Raw genomic sequence first — 26,787 nt, 5'->3', positions numbered from 1 at the left:
GGACCGTATCTCCAACACAGAAGTCCTCGAAGCGGCCAACATCCCCAGCATATACACCCTACTAAGCCAGCGGCGCCTGAGATGGCTTGGCCATGTGAGCCGCATAGAAGATGGCAGGATCCCCAAGGACACATTGTACAGTGAGCTCGTCACTGGTATCAGACCCACCGGCCGTCCTTGTCTCCGCTTTAAATACGTTTGCACATGCAACATGAAGTCCTGTGGCATTGATCACAAGTCGTGGGAGTCAGTTGCCAACGATCGCCAGAGCTGGTGGGCAATCATAAAGGCGGGTTTTAAAGCATGGCGAGTCGAAGAGTTGGCAGGAAGAAAGACAGAAGCGCAAGAGGTGAGCCAACTGTGTAACAGCCCCGACAACCAGTTTTATCTGCAGCACCTGTGGAAGAGTCTGTCACTCTAGAATTGGCCCTTATAGCCACTCCAGGCGCTGCTTCACAAACCACTGACCACCTCCAGGCGCTTACCCATTTGTCTCTCGAGACAAGGAGGCCAAAGAAGAAGTTACTTTAAATTTATGCCCCCTGGTTTTTGACCACTCTGCTAAGATAAATAGGTCATCCCTATTTACTCTATATATCTAGGTCCCTCATAGTTTTATACACCTAAAGTAAACCACCTCTGTTCTAAGGAAAACAACACCAGCCTATCCAATCTTTTCACATAGCTAAAATTTTCCAGTCCTGGCGACATCCTCTTAAGTATCCTCTGCACCCTCTCTAGTGCAATCACGTCTTTCCTGTAATGGGATGACCAGAACTTTACACAGAACTCAAGCTGTGGTCCAAATACTAGTGTATACATTTCTAGCATAACCTCCCTGCTCTTCTAATCTATCCCTCCGCTAATAAGGGAAAGCATGCCATATGCCTTCTTAACCACCTTTTTATAGACCTGTCCTGCTACCTTTAAGAGTCTGTGGGCCTTTTGTTCCTACAACCTTCAGCATCCTCCCATTGTTTCCTCACTTGCCTTGTTGCACCTCCCTTTTGTAATAAAGCCTTTTGTGTTTGTCATATATGTTGAGTCTATTGTTAACATGATTTAATTCAAACTTTTCTTTGTTTAAATATTTTGTTCCTTCATTTTGCTCGCTTCTGATTTCTGCTTTTGCTATTTATTGATCACATTTCACCAAAACATCTCCAGAGATTAAGAAAGCTTAGATTTTTACTGCATCTTTTAATGTCCTCAGGACTTTGCAGTGACTAGATTTTTTTTTTCAGATTACTATTCTAATATAGATCACTATAATATAGGTAAGTACACCAGCCAGTATGCCCACAGCAAGCTCCCACAAACAGGCAATAGCCAATTTGAAGACCCAAATGTAATACCACCCTAAGTATCCTGAGTTCTGGCGTTTGTACCCATCCCAAATAGATCGGAGGATCTAAGATGGGACTGAATTGTTCCCCTGGAGGTGGGAAACCGGACCCGGGACTATTTTCATGTCCTGAAACAGCCTCCGGTGGGAAACTGAAATTAAAGTCCAGATTATCGCGTGGGTGAGCCCTTAATTGGCACGGAGACGGGTTCCCTGGACAATTAAGGGCGGTGGGTGGGCTCTCAAAGCTGGAGAGCCAATCAGAGAACTTCTAGCTTCAAAGAAGCATCCAGCTGCAGTACAAGGTAAGTAACTGGGAGGGCTGTTTAAGAAGGTGCCCTCAGTTACTTTTATAAAAATTTAATTTAAAAAAAAAACGCAAAAAGCGGGCAGGCCACCACTGTGGGGTGGGGGTGGGGGGAATCCCTCTACTGCGTAGTCTTTGGCTGTTCCCCCACCGAGGCAGTCAGGTAAGGCCTGTATGCCTGCCAGGAGTGCTGGCATCCCTGCCTACTACTGGGTGTCCACTTCCAGGCAGCTGATCTGCCCTCCGTTGCGTCAGGAGACTGGAGACCAACTGGAAAATCCCAGTTGGCCTCCATTACCCACCTCTAACAAGGCCCTTAATGAGCCTAATTGCCTGCCTGCTTCATGGGGCTGGGTGGCCTTCCTGGACCCAGAACCCACCCGGTCAAAATGGCCAATGTCAGGAACGGGGCCGGGAAGCAGGCACACCGGCCAGACTCGTAATTTTCGGGCCATGTCCACCTCCGTTCTCAACGTCGCTGGGGCCCAAAAAACTCAGCCCAAGTAGTCATGTCCAAAAGAACTGAAGAGGCTCCAAGCCTCCACAATCATCAGCAGCACATTCAGTCTGTGTATCAGATGGAGCAAGTCACTGCTCCCATTACCTTGTAGGGGTAGAGAATGGCTTGCAGAGACCCTGATGAGGTGGAGAACAGAAAAGGGAGAGATACTGTGCTGTGAGGGGTGGTGGGGAAAGAAATTGAGAAAATCCTCTCGCAAGAACCAGGAGAAATATTTTCATGTCCTTGGGATGTGCCAAAGTGCTTCACAGCCAATGAATTACATTTTGAACTGTCGTCTCTGCACTGTGTTAACATTATTCCTATTGAGTTATATTGTTTGGGACCAGGCTTGAATTGCGCTGTTTTTATTTTCCCCTCCTTGTTTTCTTTGCTTGTTTTTTTTACTAATTTGAGTTTTGCATTGTTGTTGTTTACGTGCCTGCGTGACAAATTCTCTGCCAGCAAGCAGCTTCACAAGCAAAGTCCATAACTTCTTTAAAAAAGAACTTTTAAGTAGTTAAGTAGCTATTAGAAAAAGGAAAATGTTAATAGGGATCAGGTGAAAGCAAGACAAGTGGGATTAGACTAGGTGGGGAAAAACGCCGGTGCGGGCGTGATGAGCTGAATGGCCAGTTTTTGTGCTGGAATGTTTGGGGGCAATTTTGAGCTAACTCGCCAACAGAATTGGCTGTAACACTGGATTTATACTCCACTCTGTTAAAATCGGGCAGAGTGTAAATACCCAGTGTTACACCCGATCCTGTCAGTTTTTGACTGGTGAGTTAGATTACTGCCGGGGCTGAATAGCTCCGCCTTATAAAACATCACATTCTCTAACTCCCACGTGGTCAACTCATGCTATCACTGACTGGCATGAGGAAGCTCCAGTGATGCCTCTGCAGTTTCAAACTGGCTCGCGCGACCATTTAATAAAATGAATCCGATTTTAACAAAATGTGTCTTACGCTGCAGGTATTGTGATCACGAAGCAGCCAGAGTGTGCCTCTGTCCCAGCTGGATGTCCTGTTACCCTTCATTGTGCTGCCATTGGACCTACCCCACTTCAGTACCAGTGGTTTGAAGGCAAGAAGGAGGTAAGCAGCATTGTTAGGCTGTTGAGTATCTTCAAAGCTGGTAGACCACAGTCTGACTGTTCATTTACTTGATGATAAATCACAATTATATCTTGATTGAATCAAATGATCTCTCTTGCCTGTGCTTCAGAGGTGAAAATTGAAGCCCTGCCCCAGTGCTGAATCAGGGCAGCCTTATCCATAGGGCTCATCATCCAGCTATAAACTCCAATCTGGCCAAACCTGCATTAAAGACAAAGGGCAGCAGTGCCAGGAGAAATAATTCCCATCTAGTTAAACCAGAATAAGGAAGACTTTGCCTTTTTTATTTAAAGTCTATCACATCCTTCGAACACCCTCAAGAGTTTCACAGTCAATGAAACGCTTTTGTAGTATAGTTCTATAAAGAAAGACTTGCATTTATATAGCACCTCTCATGGCCTCAGGACATCCCAAAGCACTTTACAGCCAATGAAGTACTTTTTGAAGTGTAGTCACTGTTGTAAACGCTGCAGCCCCTTCGTGCACAGCAAGCTCCCACAGACAGCAGTGTGATGAATGACAAGATTGTCTGTCTGTTAGGAGACAGTTGAGGGAGAAATATTAGCCAGAACACTGGGAGAACCAGTCCCGTCACCCCACCCAGCATTCCTTGCTGTTCATTGAATAGTACCGTGGGCTCGCTCTTATATTTGAGAGGACAGACGGGGCCTGGGTTAATATATATATTCAGTCTATACATAGCACTCTGCAATTTTAAAAGTTTTTTTCAACCACGATCCGTAAACCATTCCTTAAGTTGTTCTGTTTGCCAAATATATGAATTGTTCAGTCAGTCTAATGAGGTAGAAGTCCTGAGTAGAGGCCTCCTGTCCAAACACTGCAGGAGCCCCTGGTAATTCTGATTAATTGTACTGGAGACTCTTTATTTTGCCACTGCCTCAGATCAAAGAAACCAAGAATCTTGGTTCAAGAACTTTAAAAAGCCCAGGGCCATGTAGGAGGTATTTGCAATTGAATATGTTCTTCTGCAGATCCACAAAGTCTCGCTACTTTGATTCACTGCTGATGCCCACTGCAAGGCTCAGCAGGGAATGGAGACTGATATTAACATATGGTCATTCACTCCAAACACCTATCCCTCGATGTCTCCAATATCTAAACCCATAGGCCTGTGGTGCAGGTTGGCAAGTGCCAAGGCTTGGAGATATCCAATTGTGCACAGGGTTTGTGCAGCAGTTAAACCAGCACTGAGAACAGGTGAGCTTCCGGCTGCCAGCACTACCCTACTCTAAGAGGGCTTTCACTTGCTTAGTTATCTGGAGCCGAGTGGGCAGTATTCCAGTACCTTGTAGAATAGGTCTATCCCTTCGATGAGACAACCAGGTTGATCATTCATTAAGGCACCCTTGAATAGAGGACCTGCCCCACTCGGGTATTGGATGAATGAATCAACTCGCTTCCATTCTCCTACTTCCAAGGGATTGTCACCCCCCCCCCTCTTGAACAGTAGGCATTGTGTGGCCATGAAACAACTGACCACGGTGAGCTTGAGCCCTCGATACGCAGACCACAGGTACCAAGAACTCCTCCCCAGCAGCCTACTGAGCAAGTCACTATAAAGTGACGAGGAACATATCCCGACATAGGTTTTTGGAGCTTTTTGCCTCTTAGCAACCTAATCAACCTAAGCCCTGAACTTTTGACCTTCTTGCCTCAATCTTCCAATAGGCATAATTTAAATGCCGATTTATTAATTAGTTAAAAAATATGAATAGGTTAATGCCAGTGTTAAAACAACGGTGATTGGAAAATGTTGACCTCTGTCTCACAAGTTAACTTTGACATACTTTAGCCCATGCGTTATGTACAAGATTTCCTCAGTCACAAAAATATCTCCTTCGCAACAGCCACATGAGCTGAGCACGTGCACAGGACAAACTGTAGAGGAAGTTCAGGATGAAGTCATCCGAGCCCACGCAACCACTAAACCTGTCATTTGCATAAAAGTCGGTTGCGCTGAAGGCTCCTTTAACACAACAGTTAAGAGGCTGAGGTCATGAAATGCTTGTTCCATTGATCCTAAAATAGTTATGTTACGTGCCATTGCTGAGAAAATCTCTAACAGCTACTCATCACTTATCAAATAGAACTTATTCTTAACATTTATAGAAGGAGGCGACTTTCTCATGATGGTGCATTTCAGACTTTGTTCACCAGTACAGACTGGAGGGTATTCCACAGCCTGGGTTTAAAGGCCCTTTTCCCCACTCTTTATAATGGAGCCACTCTGGGAGGGTCCCCATGCATAATCTCACTGGACACGTCAAGTAGATCCTTAGGGTTTCCCCGGCAGCAGGGGTGTTAAATTTTTTTTTTATATAAAAAATCCAAGTTGGAGTGCTACAACTGATCTAAGGCTGTGAGTCATGGTTCAGTGGGCAGCACTGTCACCTTTGTCAGAAGGTCGAGAGTTCAACCCCTACCCCAGAAACTTGAGCACAAAATCTAGGCTGATGCTGTAAAGCCTGTCTCGGGCATAAAACTAAAACCTGACCCGAACACCGCCAACCCAAGCACAAGCCCCTTAATTTTTTTCTCACGCCCGACCTGTCACAAATCTCCTTCATCTGTTCTGGCAGCAGGCTATTCCTGTAGCTGGAGTTGTGGGGAATCATGGGTAAGCCTGATCCGGACCCGAGCCCGAATGCTGGATTCGGAATTTCGACCTGAACCCAACACATGTAGTCGGGTCTAGTTGGGTTAAGGTCAGTTAGCCAGGTTTTAGTTGACACTGCAATAGGGTACTGAGGAAGTGTTGCACTGTCAGTGCTGCTATCTTTCAAATGAAGCCCTGCTTGTCCTTTCTGTTGGATATAAAAGCTCCCATGGCACTATTTGAGCAGTTGGGCTCTAGCCAACACTTATTCCTCAACCAACATCATTAAAAATGGATTATCTAGTCAATTGTTTTGTTACTGTTTGTGAGATCTTGGCTGTGTGCAAGTTGATTTTCACAATTCCTACACGTACTCGTTTGGAAGTGTGAAGCAATTTGGGATGTCTTGAGAATATAAAAGGTGCTATTAAATGCAATGTGTTTTTTCTATCTTTTTGAACAAACTAAACTCCCCCTTCATTTATCCTTCCATTCTTTGTGAATTTTTTAATGTTCTTTGAGCTTTATTTGAACCTCAAATGAATTCTAAAGGAGAATAAAACTGACCTTCAATATAGACGAGAAAGAAAATGTTTGGAATAGGAGGAGTTACGTTGGGGCACAGAGGATTCCAGTAACAAGAAAGCCGCAGGAGAAACTGTGACTGGTCGAATGTATCTAGAGCATTGAAAGTGCGGTGATGGGAGGAAAAGCCTACTGAGGGTTGGAAGAGGAAGGGATAGGCGAGAAAGCTGCTGAAGAGTTGGAGGGAGAAATGCCTTGAAGATTTGAAGGTGGATGAACAAACTCACTGAAGATTGGGGGGGGGCACGCACACCCCCGTGAGCTGGTGAAACAAAAACAGAAAATGCTGGAAATATTCAGCAGATCTGATGAAAGCTCACACAGACCTGAAACATTAACTCTGTTCTCTTTCTCTCCACAGACACTGCCCGACTTGCTGAGTATTTCCAGATTTCCAGCATCTGTAGTATTTTGCTTTTGTATTTGTGAGCTGGTGTTGCTTTGCTTTGACTGTCCATCTTAGCTGGACATATCCCTGCACCTACCCCCTCGCACCCTGTCTCAGCATAGTGATGAGTGGAATCTCCCAATGACACCATCATTACTCATTAAAGGAAATGATCAGACATGGCCATATACAACACTTTACACTTGACAATAAGGTTGTGGAAATGCTTTTATGATTTGAAATCACCCTGATCTATATGGATCAAAAAATTACATAAACCGGTTTTAAAAGAAAGGAAAGATTCATTTGAGAGTGCCACTAACATCCTCCGGACATCCCAATGTGCTTCAGAACCAATAAATTGCTTTTGAGGTGCAGCCATTGTTTTGTGACGGCCAATTTTCATTGCCATTTGTGGGATTTTGTTCAATCATGAGAAATTGTTAGTTGGGGCTGAATGGTTTACTCCTACTCCTAATGTTACGGAGACATCATTTGGGCTCTAGCAAGCCAGGTGCAGCAATGCCTGGGGAGTTCCATTAACATCTATCACTAACCAGGGGTTTGTACTTCGTGACGGAGCTAGAGAAACCCCTTTTTTAAACAGACAGGCTGTGGAACGCACTACTGAACAAGAGACCATGTCAACATACAATAATAGATATGTGGTTAAAGAAAAGGGGAATAAATAGGATTTGGGAGCAGGATGGATAAATGAGATTAGGACTGCATCCTTGTTTGGAGGATAAACATCCACACAGATTGGCTGTTTCTGTGTTGTAACTTCTTTGTACAGATCTATGTAATTTAACAAGTTCCTGTCTGCCACAGAGGTTGTGCCACGTGCTGTTTACTGAGCTATGCCAACTGTCTGGCACAAGCCCTTGTTTAATCAGGATTGGAAATGGAGTCCTCCCTGTGTCCATCCCTCCTTTACAGGTGGACTGTCCGTGGGATTTTTTTTTTTCTCTCTCCGTCCCAACAGGCTTCTAATGGCCATCCTGAGGTGGGAGGACCTGATTAAAAGGGTTGTCGAGATTTGAGAGCAGCTTGCATGTTTGGCTTCTCGGTCAGGTGATGAAAAGGACTGGTGTAAGAAAAATAATAATAATTTGAATTTATATACCTGCTGTCATGATGTCCCACAAAATTTAGAGCTAAAGTACTTTTGAAGTGCAGTCACTATTGTAATATAGGAAACATAGCAGCCAATTTGTACCCAGCAAGCTCCCATGGGTAACGTAATGGTGACCAGTAATCTGTTTTTGTGATGTTGATTGAGGGATAAATATTGTCCTGGACACCGGGAAGAACTCCCCCTGCCCATCTTCAAAATAGTACTCTAGGAGCTTTTACATCTACCCGACGAAGTAAATGGGACCTCTGTTTAACGTCTCATGTGAAAGACAGCACCTCTGACAGCACAACCCCTTTTAGTACTGCACTGGAACGTCTGGCTAGATTTTGTATTCAAGTTTCTGGAGTGGTGCTTGAACCCACTATCTTCTGATTCAGAAGTGAGAGCGCTGCCAACGACTTATTGCACCTTACAGGCCCAATGCGACAGGGTAATGTAAAGTCAGTAACATGGAAATAAAGCTGTACTATACCATCTGCATACTGTGTACAGAGTAAATACAATACTGGGAACCTGCTCGAATATCTGGTGACCTTTTCTGAATTACTGCGGTTGTACAGATCAGGCGAGGCTTCCTGTATTGTTATCTTAAGACCTTCTAAGTAGATAAACAATCTCTTTTTGATGTGGAAGCACTTAGTTATAGGTATGTCAGCAGACTGACTGGAAAGGTGAAAGAAAAATTCTTCAAACCTCCCCTCATCTAATTCCTGGTATTTTGTATCCTCCCCTCCCATCCCACACCCCCACTCTCTACATCTCAGTACAAACAGTTTGTTGCGACTAATGTTTACCACTTAGTTAGACTTTACCATCTTCTATCCTCCACTAGCTTTTTTTTTAATTGCTTCAGCAGTCTTCGCACGAGACCAGCTTTTTATCCCCTGCCATCTCCAATATAACAACAAAGAGGCAGACCAGGGCTGGGGAATGAAAATAGACAACCTGTAAGTTCGAAAATGTATGTCCATTATCAGCTGAGGAAAGGCCTATGCCAAAAAAAACCTAAATCTGTCTTTTCCTTTCGGTGCTCTGTATTTTCCCTCTTTGCTTTAATTGATGGCTTGCCTTATGAGAGGGGACTGACTGGCAAGAACCAGACTGAAGTGTAGGATAGCGGGCAACCAGAAGTGGGGGTGGTTTGGGAATGAGGGTGGGTTTGTGACGAGGTGCACAGGCAAGAAATGGCCATTAGCAACCCAAGGTTTTCATGCAGGTTCAGGAAAAATGTCCACATTTAGGCAAGTGTTTTTTTCCCCACAAGCTCACCTTATTGGTGGCTGCCCGCAGTAGTCCCTTTCAAGGACCTGCCACTTAGGTCACATGTAGAATTAAAGTGGATTTCTTCCCTTCCATATTGGAAGCTTAGGTATCCATTTAAAGTCTGGAAAATGGGCGTGGTCCCGTTGAATTTCTAGACCAAAAGATACTATGCCACAATTAGATGAAAAGCAGAGGAACTCTCTCTCAGTCCTGGCAAACATTTATTTTTCGACCAAAGCAGTAACTCGTGTTAGTGGGTAAGTGACCATCAAAGGGAGGGTTGGGCAAATGGGACTTCAACATGGTAGCCTTGTCTCTCCAACTGGACAGCCCTGCTGAGAGTAGGGAGCGAGCCTGCTGTTGCCTTCTCTGCTTTTTTTGGGGGGGTAGATTTCCAATGAAAAGCTGAATCATTTCTACTATCTCCTTCATTCTGCTGCTCCTGTTCAGCACTGCCATCTTTACTCTTATCAGGATAACTAAGTGGCACTGCCACTGGTCACACTGGCAGCTGAATCGCAGTCTGCCCAAATCCTGCCAACCCAGTGGTGTTGGTGAGATTTCACTGAGCCAAGTTGTGGTAACTGAAATATGATGACTTATTACAGCTGGTTTAGTTTAGATCACATACTCACAACAGTACTGACTGGCTCGTGATGTTGAGTGAATGGATTTGATCACTCCTTTAAAGAATCCAGTCTACAAACCCTGCAACAATGTTGAATTGAGCTCAAATTCTGAGCAGTAAGGTGACGGAGGCCACTCTCCTGATTGCCCTGGCAAGCTCATTAAGAGGGAGCATCAAATATTGCTCAGTCAAGTCACCCATGGGAAAGAACCAGGTTGTCATTTGTGGCCCAGTGGGTAGCACTCTTGCCTCCAAGTCAGAAGGTTATGGGTTCCAGTCCCACTCTGGTGACTTGAACACGCAATCAAGGCTGATATTCCAGTGCTGTACTGAGGGAGACATATGGCGAATTCATTCCATCTTCGCTGCCTCCGGAGAATACTTGGCATCAGGTGGCAGGACCGTATCTCTCCAACACAGAAGTCCTCGAGGCGGCCAACATCCCCAGCTTATACACATGACTGAGTCAGCGGCGCTTGAGATGGCTTGGCCATGTGAGCCGCATGGAAGATGACAGGATCCCCAAAGACACATTGTACAGCGATCTCGCCACTGGTATCAGACCCACTGGCCGTCCGCTTTAAAGACGTCTGCAAACGCGACATGAAGTCCTGTGACATTGATCACAAGTCGTGGGAGTCAGTTGCCAGCGATCGCTAGAGCTGGCGGGCAGCCATAAAGGCGGGGCTAAAGTGTGGCGAGTCGAAGAGACTTAGCAGTTGGCAGGAAAAAAGACAGAAGCGCAAGGGGAGAGCCAACTGTGTAACAGCCCCAACAAACAAATGTTTCTGCAGCACCTGTGGAAGAGTCTGTCACTCTAGAATTGGCCTTTTATAGCCACTCCAGGCGCTGCTCCACAAACCACTGACCACCTCCAGGCGCTTACTCGTTGTCTCCTGAGACAAGGAGGCCAAAGAAGAAGAAGACGATAGCCTACCCACTTCATAGAAACATAGAAAATAGGAGCAAGAGTAGGCCATTTGGCCCTTCGAGCCTGCTTCGTCATTCATTATGATCATGGCTGATCATCCAACTCCGTAGCCTGTTCCCGCTTTCACCCCATACCCTTTGATCCCTTTAGACCCAAGAGCTATATCTAACTCCTTCTTGAAAACATGCAATGTTCACTCATAAGTAACTTATCTAAATTCCCTCGCTAAATGCATGAACCAATTAGATTTTCATACTCTGATTCATGACCAGAAACCTGCTCTTCTAAGCGATTGACTGATACGGTTGGCACAATAGGTCATTTATTCATTTAAATAGCAATCCAGTTTAAAGACTCATTCAGTGTGAATTATTGGTCTTATTCACACAAAGAACTGAAAAGCCAGAAACCTGTTGTCATTGGAGTGGTATTTCGCTAATTGTAAGTTTATTTTTCTCCTTATCTAGTTTAACACAAAAGGCACACATTATAAAACATGCAGCTAACTTGCAGTAGGCCAAATATCAGGCTGGCTGATATGAGGGCCAGACCACCCTGAGCTTCATTTACATAAGTTAGTTCAGACTGCCTTCTCAACCTAATGATGTGGCACCAACAGGCAGGACCGGGGGAGGCTGCTGACGTGGACCCACGGGAATGGACCCTGGAAAAGTTAAGTCAGGGGGTAATCCTGCTCATCACAGGAAGCTCGAGGCGGGGAAGTCATGTCTTTTTGGGCCTCTTCTCGGCCTGCTGCTCCTTGGCACTGGGTTTCCTTGGTAACGACGCCACCAAGTTCCAGTCTTGGCTGCCGCTGATTTTAAAAAGTCAGTGGGGTCTGAATGATGTCCTCAGATCCTGATTTGGAATGACAGTGAAACCCTCATCTGCCTGGCTCAAGGGCCTCACTGCACTGCCCAATATTCCCCTATTAAAGTGGAACGCAATGTGTGCACTGCATAGATCCAGTTAGCACCATGCCATCTATTTTTTAACTCTCATGTCCTGATCTCGTCGGATGCAGAGGTGATGGATAGGGTGATGGATCTTGTACTACTTACTGAAAGGCAGGTATGAAAAACAAAACCTTGAGCGGCTGGGTTTAAGAGGGCATTTAAGTGATTTTAGAAATTCTGGCAAGAGCAGGACTGGAACGTTGCTCTCGGCAGTACTGGAACCAAGACTCCTTAATTACCCCTCTCTGGAATATTGATCCCAATTTTTCCTTTAACATTTTCTGCACCTTTTTTTCCTGCATATCAGTAATATGTCATTTGGGTATATTTTAAAGGGGCACTGTTCTGGAAGACACTGTAGCATGTATGGAAAGAGTTGACACTGTCGTGATAACTTTTGGCTTTTACCTGTTAGGTAAGTTTCTGCTGGAAGAGTGAAAGTGTAATTGTAAGCCAAGCTTGCATTATTTTGTTAATAGAGGTGGGATTGTCATAGCTCCACCACTGCTGGCTGTGCTGACAGCTGTCAAGGCCTTAACTTCTGGAATTCTCTCCCTAAACCATTTCCACATCTCCACTTCTAACTCATCCTTTTTAAGGTGCTGCTTAAAACCTAACTCTTTGACCAAGCCTTTGGTCGCCTATCCTAATATCTCCTTATGTGGCTCAGTATCAAAATTTGTTAACGCTCTTGTAAAGTGCCTTGGGATGTAAAAAGCACTATATAAATAAATTTGTTGATGTAAAAAGCAATGGGCAGTTTCGACAGTTATTACTGTATGCTTAATTCCATCTGTGAACCTAGTATTTTGAGAAGTAATTGATATTACAAACACTCCTCATCGAACATCATAGTTTAGGCAAGAGGGGCACACAAGGTGATTAATTTGGTGATGGCATCACATTGCCAGTGATGTGTGGTGCTGCACATTTTAAATCTGAGGTTTAAAAACCTGTCATTGATTTAACCTCTGGGACCCTTTCAGATCTGGCCCATTCTCTTGACCTGTTGAAAGTCACTTGCCATGGTGACGGTGCAGTTGTTGGTTTCTGAAGGACCTACTTTGAGCTTTTTATGTTGATTACAGATTGCTGGGGCCGTTCAGTCAGTGCTGTTCGTTAATGAAGGGAAGACTGGAATCTATGTGTGCCGAGTGCACGATCAGCAGAACCAATGTGTATTCAGCAGCTGGGCAAAGGTCAAAGTTCACTTTATCAAATCCGGTAATGGTTCCTTCAATTTATAATTGGTTGTTATGTCAGAATAAGTGCCTGCTTCATGAACCGTGAGATAATTTGCTGCTCCTGCTTCTCATAACTCAAATCTTTCATGTTTTTTTTTTTCAATTTGCTTTGTTTCCTATTTTGGAGGGAATAAAATCAGTTGCCTTTAAAGTAATTTGCTCCATTCTCCCATCTGAAGGGTCCAGGACAGTCTTTACCATGGCTGCTCTTGGACTATATGCTTAAAGGTGTGAGCGATTTCAGCATAACTCCCCTCCAATTTGTCTTTAATCTCTCCAGCCAGGAGCTAGACTCTTCATCTCTGTCCTGCTACATCTGGAAATACATTCTAGTTCCATTATTATTTGGAAACAAAGAGATAGGTTGAGTTTTCAGGTGGCGACTCCATATACTGTATGTTTGCACATTAATATACTCCGTTTTAAAGGTCTAATACCATTATAATTTCTACATAAGAATAAGTGCAGAGAGAAACAGTGTTAACATTTCAAAGATTATTGACCCACAACGTTTGGCTGGATTTTATGCAGCCTGCGGGGGTCCTGACACCGGGCCAGAAAGGCAAGGGGAACGCTGCCTCAGCTGTTTGGGGGACCCCAAGCTGCATTTAACAGTGCTCAGTCCTGGCATTGGGGTCCCCGTCTCTTTAAGGGTGGGGATTCCGCCTCCAAGAGCTGCTGGCCAATCAGAGGGCTGTCAGCTTAGCAGTTCCAGCAGCGCCACTGGGAGCGGTGGCCACTGCTGGTTCTGCAGGAGGTGCAGGACTAGGAGCAGTGCAGGAGCCTCAAAGAAGAGGTAGGTGCGGGCGGACTTACCGGGGCCAGTCAGGCAAACCCTGGGTTGGGTGAGGTATTGGGGCAGGGGCCACAGATTACCCGAACCTGCTCCCGACGGGTGAATTAAATTCTGCTGGTTACCTCTGTTTCTCTCTCTACACGGATGCCACCTGACCTACTGAGTGTTTTCCAGCATCGCACTGATGGACTACAACTCTTAGAATGCATCAGTATTGCTGTACATGGACAGGGAGAGTGGGGCCTACAAAAAGGAAACTGTAGGATGCTTGAATGGCCAGTATTGCTACAGCATAGAAACATCCCAATTTTTAATCATCGAACATAAGCAATAGGAGCAGGAGTAGACCACACGGCCCCTCGAGCCTGCTTCGCCATTCAATATGTTCATGGCTGATCCTTTGCCTTCACTCCACTTTCCCGCCCCCTCCCCATATCCCTTGATTCCCTGAGTGACCAAAAATCTGCCTAGGCCAACCTTAAATATGGTCAATGACAGAGCATCCACTACCCTCTGGGGTAGAGAATTCCAAAGATTCACAACCCTTTGAGTAAAGAAATTTCTCCTCATCTCAGTCCTAAATGATTAACCCCTTCTCCTGAGACTGTGTCCCTGTGCTCTAGATTCGCCAGCCAGGTGAAACAACCTCTCAGTGTCTACCCTGTCAATCCCCTTCAGAATCTTGTATGTTTCAATGAGATCACTTCTCATTCCTCTAAAATCCAGAATATAGGCCCAATTTTCTCAGCCTCCCATCATAGGACAACCCTCTCATCCCAGGTACCAATCTAGTGAACCTTCACCATGCTGCCTCCAAGGCAAATATATCCTTAGACTGACAGCAGGAAGAAGGCCTTCTGACCCATTGTGCTTGTGTTGCTAACTCGTCAACTGGAGCCAGCAATCCTGTTCCTATTTCCTTGCCTTTTCTCCATATCCTTTTACAGTCTTCTCTTAATTCTGAGTCATCTCGTGGTCAGAAAATCCAGTTGAATTAAGAGTGAATTATGCAAATTTAGTTAAACATTACACTAAAACACTGCGAAATATTCCATAAAATATCAAAATAAATATTGAAAGATTTCTGCTCAAAATGTGAGCTGCACAATATCAAAGTTCAGTTACATTGCAAAATATTCTGCTGTGGATTTATTTTCCTCTTTATATTCAACCATAAAATTGGCATTTCTAGTCAGCAGACAGAAAAGTCCCGTTGAAAATCTGGCATAATTGTCAATTAGTTCCTGAGAAATTGCATCTAACTGGAGACCGTGATTGTTGTGGGGGCTATTCTCTTATATCCATTGCTTGACGAGATTGTTTGTTTATCTCACTCCCAAGGATCCCCAAAGACACATTGTACAGCGAGTTCGCCACTGGTATCAGACCCATCGGCCGTCCATGTCTCCGCTTTAAAGACGTCTGCAAACGCGACATGAAATCCTGTGACATTGATCACAAGTCGTGGGAGTCAGTTGCCAGCGTTCGCCAGAGCTGGCGGACAGCCATAAAGGCAGGGCTAAAGTGTGGCGAGTCGAAGAGACTTAGCAGTTGGCAGGAAAAAAGACAGAGGCGCAAGGGAAGAGCCAACTGTGAAACAGCCCGACTATCAAATGTTTCTGCAGCACCCGTGGAAGAGCCTGTCACTCTAGAATTGGCCTTTATAGCCAGTCCAGGCGCTGCTCCGCACACCACTGACCACCTCCAGGCGCTTACCCATTGTCTCTTGAGATAAGGAGGCCGAAGACAATTTTCAGTAGCACAATCCCACACAATGTCAGCTGTTTCCATGTCAGTCAGCAACTCTGACTTTAGGTGTTCCTTATTAACACTGACACTCAATTCAAAACTTGTCTTCTGGCTGTTGCAAGGGAGAGCTCAGGCAGTCAAATGCATTCACTGCTTGTGTAGCTTTTTTGACTATGCCAGATACAACTACTTGCTCTGCTGGGGGGGGGGTGAATTTACAGTGTTATAGGCAATTGGCTAAAGATCCTGATTTCAGTACATCCCATGATGTGTTTCTTTTTTGCTCTGCTTGCAGTTCTTCAACTATGCCCAATGTCTTGTACAAATTTAGTATCACTTCCTTGCTATGTCAGTGCCTCTACACATGCAACACAGAACACCATTTTGCCTTTTTTAAGACTTCATTTTTTGCCTGCACTCCCACCTTTTTGTGTTTAGGGTAGGCTTCCTTTCACTGTTCGCATTTCAATGTTATTAAACTGCATCTTCTACCTTTCTGCCCATTTAACTAACCTATACCAATCCTTCAGTCTCTTGTATTCTTCGGAATGCTCCCTAACATGGTATGGAGTAGTGGAGGCAAATAGCACAGATCATTTTAAGAGGGAGAAAGGAGTAGAAGGTTATGTGGATAGGGTTGGGTGAAAGAGTGGATGGGGCTTGTGTGGAGCATAATCACCAGCATAACAAATTAAGCTGAATGGCATGTTTCTGTGTTGCAAGTTCTATGTAATTTTCTGTTTTATTCCAGATTTCCAGCATCTGCAGTATTTTGCTTTTATTATAAATATTGTTTTGTGTACTTTGACAACAGAATTACCCCACAGATGGCAGGGAGAGCCAGTGATTGGACTGCAGCCTGAATCCTTGAGGGTAAAAGTTGGCCAGAGAGCATCCTTGAAGTGTGTTGCATTCGGAATTCCTGCTCCAAAATACCAGTGGTACAAGAATGGCATTCATTTACCTCACCAAACCAAGGAGGAATTGGCAGTAAGTTGACTTGAAATAGATTTGTGTCTTTTACTAATATCGATGGATGAAAGACTAATTGTTTGGTCTGAATGCAGCTCTGCTGAGGAGTTTGACAGCGCTGTTTGCCTGTCACAGTTCTGATCCATACAAGAGTATTTGATTGAACTACAGCTGAAAGGTGTGAGAGTATTTGGTCGAGAGCTGGTGTTGAAGGGTGTGAGGGTATTTGATTGGCTCACTAATGCAATGCTGAAGAGTATGCCACATTTGAATGGCCCAATGTCAGAGCACTGTTCGGAGCCAGGAAATAAGTTGAACTATTGGCAGCAATGCAACTTGGCAGAGATGTATAATGGCCAGCAATCTGATATCATCTGTTTTGCACTATTGCCCCCTGTTCAAATTACCCAAAGTTACTGAAATACTGCTTGGAGTAGGAGTTGGTGATTGACCCAATACTTCAGTGTTGGAAGACACACGAACAGGAGGAGGCCATTTAGCCCCTCAAACCTGTTCGGTCATTCAGGTGAAATCATGGCTGATTTGTGATCGAACTCCATATACCTGCCTTTGCCCCATATCCCTTAATACCTTAGGTTAACTAAGAGGAGAGTTCTAAACTTCTACCAGCCTTTGTGTGTCGAAGTGTTATCTAATTTCACTCCCGAAAAAGCTCTGGTTCTAATTTTTAGACTATGCCCCCTAGTCCTAGACTCCCCAATCAGTGGAAATAGTTTCTCCCAATCTATCCTATCTGTTCCGCATAATATCTTGAAAACTTGTAGCAAATTGCCCCTTAACCTTCTAAATTCCAGAGAATATAATCCTAGTTTGTGTAATGTCTCCTTGTAGCTCAACCCTTATTGTCCAGGTATCATTCTGGTAAATCTACACTGCTCTCCCTCAGGGCCTTTCCTTTCCTAAGGTGTGGTGCCCAGAACTGCTGACAGTAACTCCAGGTATGGTCTAACCAGGCCTTTGTATAGCTGAAGCATGACTTCCAATCTCTTTTATATTCTAGTCGTCTAGCTATAAAGGCAAATATTCCATTAGCCTTTTTGATTATTTGATCCTTGGTTTGAATTTGCAGGCTATTGGCCTCCTGCTGTGAGCACTATTAAATAAACAAGACTGTAATACACTCCAGGATGTTGACTGCGCCAGGAGACATAAAAAAGGACAGAGTAGAGTGTGACCTTTGGCCAGAAGCCTGAAGATGACATAATGAAAAGCAAGCTTAATATAGACAAGTTTTTGGAACTGAAAGGATAGCGGAAATCTGGAACACTCTGCTCAAAATGCTGTGGCACCTGAGGGTCATTTAAAAATTAAGATTCATAGATTTTTGTTAGGGAAGGGTATTAAGAGATATGGATCTGAAGTGGTTCGATGGAGTTAAGATGCACATCAGCCATGATCTAATTGAATGATACGACTGACTTGAGGGGCTGATTTTCCTCCTGTTCTTGTGTTTCTAGAAGCTTCTTCTTTATCTTTCTTTCATTACCATGGTCAATGCCTTCTGGTTATTACAAATACAAAGATGTTGCACATGGAAACAGGCCATTCAACCAAATCAGTCCTTTTTGGTCTGTGCCCTCCATGTGAACAAAAACACATTTTCCTCACTGGGAAATGAGCCCAGGCAAGTGTGATTACTGAACTGTGACCAGGTAGATGCTGTGGCAGTGTAGGTTGTATGGGTGAAGGTACATTTTATTTTCTCTGCGTGCCTAGATAGCCACGGCTGAGATGAGACACCATGGGACATACTTGTGTGCTGTCACCAATGACCGAGGACAGGAGTGCTGGAGTTCTGCTGCTGACGTGAGCATAGGTAAATACTGGCACAGCACTGTCGCTAACATGTCGAAGACTTGTATAGAATTACACAGAATTTACAGCACAGAAACCGGTCATTCAACTGGTCTGTACACTTCACACAAGCCTCCTCTTCATCTAACCCTATCATCATATCCTTCTATTCCTTTCTCCTAATGTACTTATCTTGCTCCCCCTTAAATGCACCAATTTTCAAGAACTCATCTCATGTATCCATACAGGTACAAGATTTGGGGTACCTCTGCACCATGACGATAATTGTAAATACTAACAATCGAAGGCTGTGGTTTCTGGAATTCACAGTTACAATGCGTTTCTTTAACACCTTGCCGGGCCTGGGTAACTTCTAACATTAACTGGCCACCAGCATGTATCAAGAGCATCTCAAAGTAACTCGCTTCTGATTTTTTTTCCTTGATCCTTGTCTTAGTGTTTGGAACAAGAAAAATATTGTGTTGGCATTAAATTGATAACCATGAATATTCTGCAGGATATTAGGACAGTGATGATTGATAACTGAATTGATTTTTATGATGCCTTATTTTCAAATCCTCACTCCTATTTATATTCGATAGAATAATTGTTTTTATATAATGGACAGTAAGAGAATGGCACCGTAAATAGATCTACTTTAATGCCTATAACCTTTAATCTTTTATTCTTTGGGGTGAGGTTGCTTTGCTCAGCTAGGTGAGTGGGACAATATTTTGTGCTGTGGACTGGTGCCCTGAAACTGGGTTGTGACTGCTTATGATCAAAAGAGGCCTCCTATCACAAGCCCAGGAATTCCACCCAGTCTGAAGGGCCGGCCCACTCAATGCTGATACTTACACCAAGCTATTTTAACAAGCAAACACTTTACACGTTCAAATCAAATGTAAACATGTGTTTTTAAAAAAACAAGGCAGACAGTACAGAGGGAGTGCTGCACTGTCAAAGGGGCCAGCTTTCGAGTGAGACATTAAAGTGAGGCCCAGTCTGACCTCTCAAGTGGACACAAAAGACGCTATGGCACTATTTCGAAAAAGAGCAGAGTAGTTCTCCCCAGTGTCCCGGCCAATATATTTAATCCTCAATCACCATCTCTTTAAAAATAAAATAGATTATTTGATCATTATCATATTACTGTTCATGGGAGCTTGCTGTGTGAAAAATGGCTGCCACATGCTCTACATTACAACAGTGACTACATTTTGAAGGTACTTCATTGGCTGTAAAGCACATCCTGAGGTTGTAAAAGGCTCGATTATAAATGCACGTCTCTCTTCACATGTAAACGCTGCTAAAATAGCAGAAAATATATTTTTCATATGAAAGCCTTAAGCGTGTCACACTTTTATTACAGAGCATGTGTTCTAGATTCTTAATTCCACACTAATTGTCACCAAGTTGCCAGTCTCGAGACAAGGAGGCCAAAGAAAGAAAGAAAGGATGGTTGGTGTGAGATTCATGAAAATGTCACCTAGGTTCTGTTCATTTAAACTTGGGACAAAAAAACATTGTATGTTTTATCTGAGACGTCTTGTAACTGACTTAAAGGTGCTGGGCTGATCAGAATAAATTGGGCTTCACTCGGCAGCTAACTCGTGTTGTGCCTGGCTCGGATTAATTCTTGTTGGCATTGGGTGCCAAAAATTTAAGAAGTGATACATTCCTCTCAATGATTCTAAAATTCACTTACAAAACATTTCTGCTTTGATTTTTTATGAAAACTCTTTGATTCCCACTTTGACTGTAGGGTATATGCATTTGTAAGAAATCCATACGTGCTCCTTTTTAACACCAGTTTTAACCTGTGTAATTTTTTAAAAATTCATTCTCTGGATGTGGGCATCATGAGCAAAGCCAGCATTTGTTGTCAATCCCTAATTGCCCTTGAGAAGATGGTGCTGAGCTGTGTTCTTGAGCCGCTGCAGTCCATGTGGTGAAAGTGCTCCCATAGTGCTGTTAGGGAGGGAGTTCCAGGACATTGACCCAGTAATAATGAAGGAGCAGTGATAAATGTCCAAGTCAGAATGGTGTGTAAATTGGAGGGGAAGTAGTGATGCACCTATGCACCTACTGCCTTTGTCCATCTAGGCAGTTGAGGTCGCAGGTTTGAAAGGTGTTGTCGAAGGAGCCTTGGTGAGTTGCTGCAATGCATCTGCATTGTAGGTGGTACACACTGCTGCCACTGTGTGCCGGTGATGAAGGAAGTGAATGTTTAAGGTGGTGGATGGGGTGCCAATCCAGTGGGCTGCTTTGTCCAGGATGTGTATGCTCCAATACATAATAAAAAAGATTATATTCCTGAAGCGTGATTGGTTAATCATTGAGTAATGTGCACAGATGTTCATGTGTTTTCTGATGGCCTGTTCTAACATTCCTGTTCCAGGCATGTCTGAGACATTTCCAAATGTGTAATTAAATCTCATCCATTTCTCTCTTACAGTTGAAAACATACCTATAGCAGTATCATTACCTTCCCTCAGAGCGATCGGTAAGAACTAATTTTTTCTTTGTGCATTTCCAATAAGCAATGATGAAACAAAGTGTTAAAAATCCAATTCTAAAATTGGAAAGGGCTGTCTGGCAGTTTCACCTAAAACTAGGACGTGAAACCGGTCCAGCGTGTCAAGCTTTTTGGGGAAGAGATTCCAGATTTCCCACTACCCTTGGTGTGAAAGAGTGCTTCCTGATATCATCCTGAATGGACTGGCTCTAATTTTAACCTTGCTCTGGACTCTCCCACCAGAGGACTAGGATAGTTGACAGAAACTATCAAATTGTTTTTAAATCATCTTTTAAAAATCTCAATTAGATCATCCCTTAATTTTCTATATGAGGGAGCATGCTAGTTCACTTAATTAAAGACCTGTTTTAGCATGTTGTTGCCAAGGTATTAATGTGCTGTTATTCATTTCCAGACTCCAGTGAAAGGCAGGTAGCAGGAAAGTCCCCAACAGTCTGCTGGAAGCCAGGTAGGACTGAGAGCGCTTGGCAGGATCTCAATTTGTTTGCTCGTTGCGTAAATTTATTCCAGCTGAAACCTGCAGTGGGCATTTTCCATGCTGCCCAATCCTGCAAACACAGCTTCCATGTACAAAACCCCTGGCTAATGGCCTAATCTTCCATTAAGAAAATAGAATCTGTGTTATTATGTATTGGGCATTGACTTACTTGCTATTTGAAATCACCTAAATCACTGCACAGCCAAAATTTCTAGAGGGAGATATCTGTACCCATCCCTGGGTTTTGCATGTTAAAGATGTGGGTGAGTGACAATCAGAAAGCCCTAACTTTCCCTCCTAAAAACAGATTTACAATCCTGCACAGTTCTATTGTGAGTCTTTTGTATTAGTTCTTCTTCATGTTACTCACAAATAAGTGTTGCTGTCTGAAAGAGCTGCAACCCCGAACCCTCTCGTATTTTGCTGGCTCTGAGCCTTGCCATCCATCCCTTCTTGCCAGCAGGAGGATAAGAATATAAGAAATAGGAGCAGGAGTGGACTATATGTCCCCTCGAGCCTGCTCCATCATTCAATAAGATCATGGCCGAACGTCTGCATCAGCTCCGCTTTCCCGCCCAATTCCCATATCCCAAAAACCTATTGATCTAGGTCTTGAATATACTCAATGATTGAACATCCACAGCCCTCTGGGATGGAGAATTCCAAAGATCCACAATCCTGAGTGAAGGATTTCTCCATATCTCAGTCCTAAATGGCTGATTTCTTATCCTGAGATTATGACCAATAGTTCTAGACTCTCCAGCCAAGGGTAACAGCGTCTCAGCATCTACTGTGTCAAACCCTCTCAGACTTTTATACTTTTCAATGAGATCAACTCTCATTTTTCTATATTTCAGAGAATATAGGCCCATTTTACTCAATCTCCTCCGTGGACAACCCTCTTATTCCAGGAGTCAATTTAGTGAATCCATTCATTGACCTGAGCTTAATTTATCTCCCACTAGCCAGCTATGGGTGGCAGACTGCGTCTCTTCAGTTGGGAGGGCAGGAAATCGGCCGTCTCCCACTCCAGACTGGTCAATGGCCAGCACCTGTGGGAGAGGTGCTCTTGAGTCGGGGGAAGGCCTCAGACAAGCCAGCATCAGCCTGGATTTGTGTTTGCGCCAAAGAGGAGCGATACTGCTTCCTCAGGCCCCACCAAAGAAAAAAAGGACATGTTCTAGGCCGTTTTGTGCCTGTTGTGTTGTTCGGCACCTGGTGGAAATGAGCAGGGTGCATACAGCTCGAGCTCCATCCAGTTGTGCTTTGAAACTGCAATCTGAGTCCTATGTAGATCACAGGGGCCCAAGTTTCATACTTTAACTTGGCTCCCACCTGCTTCAGGCAGACACGCAAGCTGTCCTCAAAGGCCCAAGCCAAAATGACAGCAGGGAGAGCAGAACAGGAGCCAGGCAGCAAGTTTAGCTCTTCGGTTTTAAAGCCGCTACCACCTCTGAACAGGGCAGGGCTGAGTTATAATCGGTTTCTTTACTGACCTCCCCAACCCCCGGCCACCATTGTAGGTCTGGGATCCATTAATTAAGGATCACTGGTGATCTCGTGGTCTGTGTGCTGTGAAGGTTGGCAGTGTTGCCACGGTAACTTCACAAATGCCCAGAGTCTCATCAGGGTGCCAGCACTGTTAATAAAAGTCAAGATTCATTGACGACTTTTTTACTTCTGGAGGTAAATGGCCTGGCTTCATCTGCCCACAATTTTTCTTCTGTCTTAATAACGAGAAAGAACATGTTCTCTTTTTCCCTTTCAGACATGCGTCAAGAAGTCAGACTGTGTGGTATGTCAGCACTATCTTTATTTACTTGCAGATAGTTTTTGGGTTTTGCGATGTGTCCACTCAAAACCGCATAAAACACTGTCACAACCTCTTCAAAATGTGACATTTCCCATCAGTAACAAACATAAATCTGAAACCAGAAATTATGTCCTAATTTTTTTTACACATATTAGCTGCTGTCACCTATTGCGGAGTATTTACTGTATAGGAACAGACCATTCGGCCAGCGGGAATATGCCGATGTTTGTGTTCAATATAAGCTTCCTCATTCCTGAATTCATCTTGTCCTATGTTGCCCATTAACAGGGCAAACTATAACTCTGATTTAAAGCTTCATGAGCTATACAGAATAACAAAAGTTGACAAGAAAAACATATTCATCAAATCCCTCCCCTGTTATGTGGTCTATGAAGGGTGTTGTACTGTGTTGATCTGATAAATGGGTTTGACCTAGAATGCTTGGTATTGAGGACAGGCTGTAGATTAGTCACAAGGTGTTTAACAGGAAGGGATCATCGATGCTGAAATTGTGGCTCAGTTTGAGCACGATGGGTTTCAGTAGTTGTCCCGACTGCTTAAATGTCGGTAAAATGCTCAGTACTGGGTCCCCTGCTTTTTGTGGTATATATTAACGATTTGGACGTAAGTGTAGGGAGGCACGATCAAGAAGTTTGCAGACAACACAAAGGTTGGCCGTGTTGTAGATTGTAGAAGAGTGGCAAATGGAACTTAACCTGGAGAAGTGTGAGGAGATGCATTTGGGGAGGTCAAAGAAGGCAAAGGAATACACAATTAATGGAGAAAAAACTGAGAAGTGTAGAGGAAGTGAGGGATCTTGGAGTGAATGTCCACAGATCTCTGAAGGTAGCAGGACAGCTCGATAAGGTGGTTAAGAAGGCATATGGAATCCTTTCCTTTATTATCTGAGGTATAGAATATAAGAGCAGGGAGGTTATGCAGGAACTGTATAAAGCATTGGTTAGGCGACAACTTGAGTAGACTGCAGTTCTGATCACCTCATTACAGAAAGGATGTAATTCCACCATAGAGGGTACAAAGGAGATTTACGAGAATGTTGCCTGGACTGGAAAAATGCAGCTATGAGGAAAGATTGGATAGGCTGGGGTTGTTCTCCTTAGAACAGAGAAGGCTGAGGGGAGATTTGATTGAAATATACAAAATTTTGAGGGGTCTGGATAGAGTGGAGGTGAAAGGCCTATTCACCTTAGCAGAAAGATCAGTGACTAGGGGGCATAGATTTAAAGTGATTGGTAGAAAAATTAGAGGGGAGATGAGGAAATACTTTTTCACCCAGAAGGTGGTGGTGGTCTGGAACTCACTGCCTGAGTTCCTCAACTGATTCAAAGGGAGTCTGGATATGCACCTCAGGTGCTGTAATCTGCAGGGCTACGGACCAAATGCTGGAAGGTGGGATTAGAATAGGTGGATCGTTTTTTGGCCGGCACAGACACGATGGGCCAAGTGGTCTTTTACTGTGCCTTAAACTTTCTATGATTTTATGATCATAAGGGTTATATTTTGCTTCCTGTGTTAAGGTAAAGATAAGGGCCCTGCTTTTCATGGCGCCATGGTTCCCTCGCTCTCCCACTGTAACTTTAACAGGAGCTTAGTGGAATCTCCAGAGAAACAGCGCAATCAGCTAAAAACCATCCCTTTTGCATTTTCTCTAGATAGGAACATCGAAACAGGAGTGGCCATTCAGTCCATCGAGCCTGCTTCGCCATTCAATTAGATTGCAGCCGATCATCTACCACAATGCCACTTTCCCATGCTATCCCCATATCCCTTGATGTCATTAGTCGTGGGGTGGGTTCCAGCAATCTACTGCTAGAGAACCTCTGCAGAAATTCCATGACTAAATCTGGGATGTGCATGCATACTGCCAGTTCTTTTAGTTTTACAGAGAGTGCGGTTACACTTTTAGATACCACCATTTACCAGAATGGCCTCAAACAGTCAGCAGGACTTTATCAGCTGACTCTCCCACTCCATTGTACCATTAGATAATGAGTAGGGTTAGACTTGCGATAGCTGCTGGGACTTTCTGCCAATATTCTTTACTCCTTCAGTTTCCTGTATTGAATCTACATTCGTTTCAGAGGTCACTAAGTGGAAGGTGAGGGCTAGATGTAAGCTGTGACTCAGTAGCACTCTTGCCTCTCAGTCAGAAGGTTGTGAGTTCAAGTCCCACTGCAGAGACTTCAGCACAAAACGTAGGCTAACACTCCAGTGCTGCACTGAGGTGCCATCTTTCAGATGAGGTGTTAAACCGAGATCCCATTTGCCCTCTCAGGTGAATGTCAATGATTCCAAGGCACTATTTTGAGGATGCCCGGGGGGTCGTCTCTTTTGTCCTGGCCAGTATTTAACCCTCAACCAATGTCATTAGAACAGATTACTTGGTCAGAATTTACGTTGCTGTTTGTGGGATTTTGCTGTGCTCACATTAGCTGCTGCTTTTCCTACATTACAACAGTAACTGCACTTCAGAAGAACTTCATTGGCTGTAAAACTCTTTGGAATGTCCTGAGTCGTAAAGGCGCTAATATTTCTCTTTAGGAGAAGTGAATGACCTATTCCTCTATCCTAATCATTAACTGGCATGTTTTCCCCTCTCACCACCTCATCCATAAACTAAAAAGCGGAGAGGTAGAAGTAAGTTATTTTTCATTACCTTTACCTTTATTTTAAATTGAGGTAATCTCTTACCATCAAAAGAAAATCAGGAGATGGTGAGAATAATGGGGAAGGTATGATGTACGCAACATGTCTGATGGAAAGAACCTGTATTAATGTGACGTTTTTAAAAGAGTGCAAGGGATCGGCCAAATAATTATAGGCCGTTCAGTCTGACCTCAGTGGTGGGTAAATTGTTAGAATCTATTCTGAGGGACAGGATAAATCGCAGGAGGCGTAATACCTGCCCTTTTACCTCCTCCCTCCTCACTATCCAAAGCCCCAAATACTCCTTTCAGGTGAAGCAGTGATTTACTTGTACTTCTTTCAATTTAGTATACTGTATTTTCTGCTGAAAATGCAATCTGCTCTACATTGGGGAGACCAAACGCAGATTGGGTGACTGCTTTGCACAACACCTCCGCTCAGTGCGAAAAACATAACCCCGAGCTTCCTGTCACTTGTCATTTCAAACCCCGCCCCCTCCACCCCTCCCCCCCCCAAAGCTCTCATGCCCACATCTCTGTCCTGGGATTGCTGCAGTGTTCCAGTGAACATCAACGCAAGCTCGAGGAACAGCATCTCATTTACCGATTTAGGCACACTACAGCCTGCCGGACTGAACATTGAGTTCAATAATTTCAGAGCATGACTACCGCACCCCCCCAACTTTTTTTTGTTTAGTTTTACTTTTTATTTTGGTTTGTTTCATCATTCAATTTTTTTACCATGTGCTTGCCCACTTTTTTTCATGTTTGTGCTTTTGGCTGGGGCTGTTCATTATTCTGTCATTTAACGCACTAACGCTTTGTCTTTCACCACATCATTAACACACTCTTTGCCTTTGCCCCATAACCTCCTTGTCAGTTATTCTCTGACCCTATGTCCTATCAACACCTTCCCTTTTGTTCTCTTTTTTGCCCCACC

The 26,787-nt window shown here is 44.0% G+C and overlaps 1 protein-coding gene across 2 annotated transcripts in view; it reads left to right on the top strand.

Moving 5' to 3' along the window:
- The window catches only part of malt3 (MALT paracaspase 3), a 112,333-nt gene that overhangs the window by 24,501 nt on the left and 61,045 nt on the right, over positions 1-26,787 (top strand). For both annotated transcript variants that reach the window (XM_068015393.1, XM_068015392.1), the window contains exons 2-8: positions 3,127-3,248; positions 12,864-12,999; positions 16,379-16,554; positions 18,274-18,373; positions 20,810-20,857; positions 21,285-21,338; positions 23,137-23,163. In XM_068015393.1, coding sequence (XP_067871494.1) covers positions 3,127-3,248; positions 12,864-12,999; positions 16,379-16,554; positions 18,274-18,373; positions 20,810-20,857; positions 21,285-21,338; positions 23,137-23,163 — 663 coding nt within the window. The remainder of the gene's footprint in view (positions 1-3,126; positions 3,249-12,863; positions 13,000-16,378; positions 16,555-18,273; positions 18,374-20,809; positions 20,858-21,284; positions 21,339-23,136; positions 23,164-26,787) is intronic.

Source organism: Heterodontus francisci, chromosome 35 (assembly GCF_036365525.1).
Source record: "Heterodontus francisci isolate sHetFra1 chromosome 35, sHetFra1.hap1, whole genome shotgun sequence".
Lineage (NCBI taxonomy): Eukaryota > Metazoa > Chordata > Chondrichthyes > Heterodontiformes > Heterodontidae > Heterodontus > Heterodontus francisci.
Note: the sequence above shows the minus strand (reverse complement) of the source record. Positions and strands in the feature narration are given on the sequence as shown.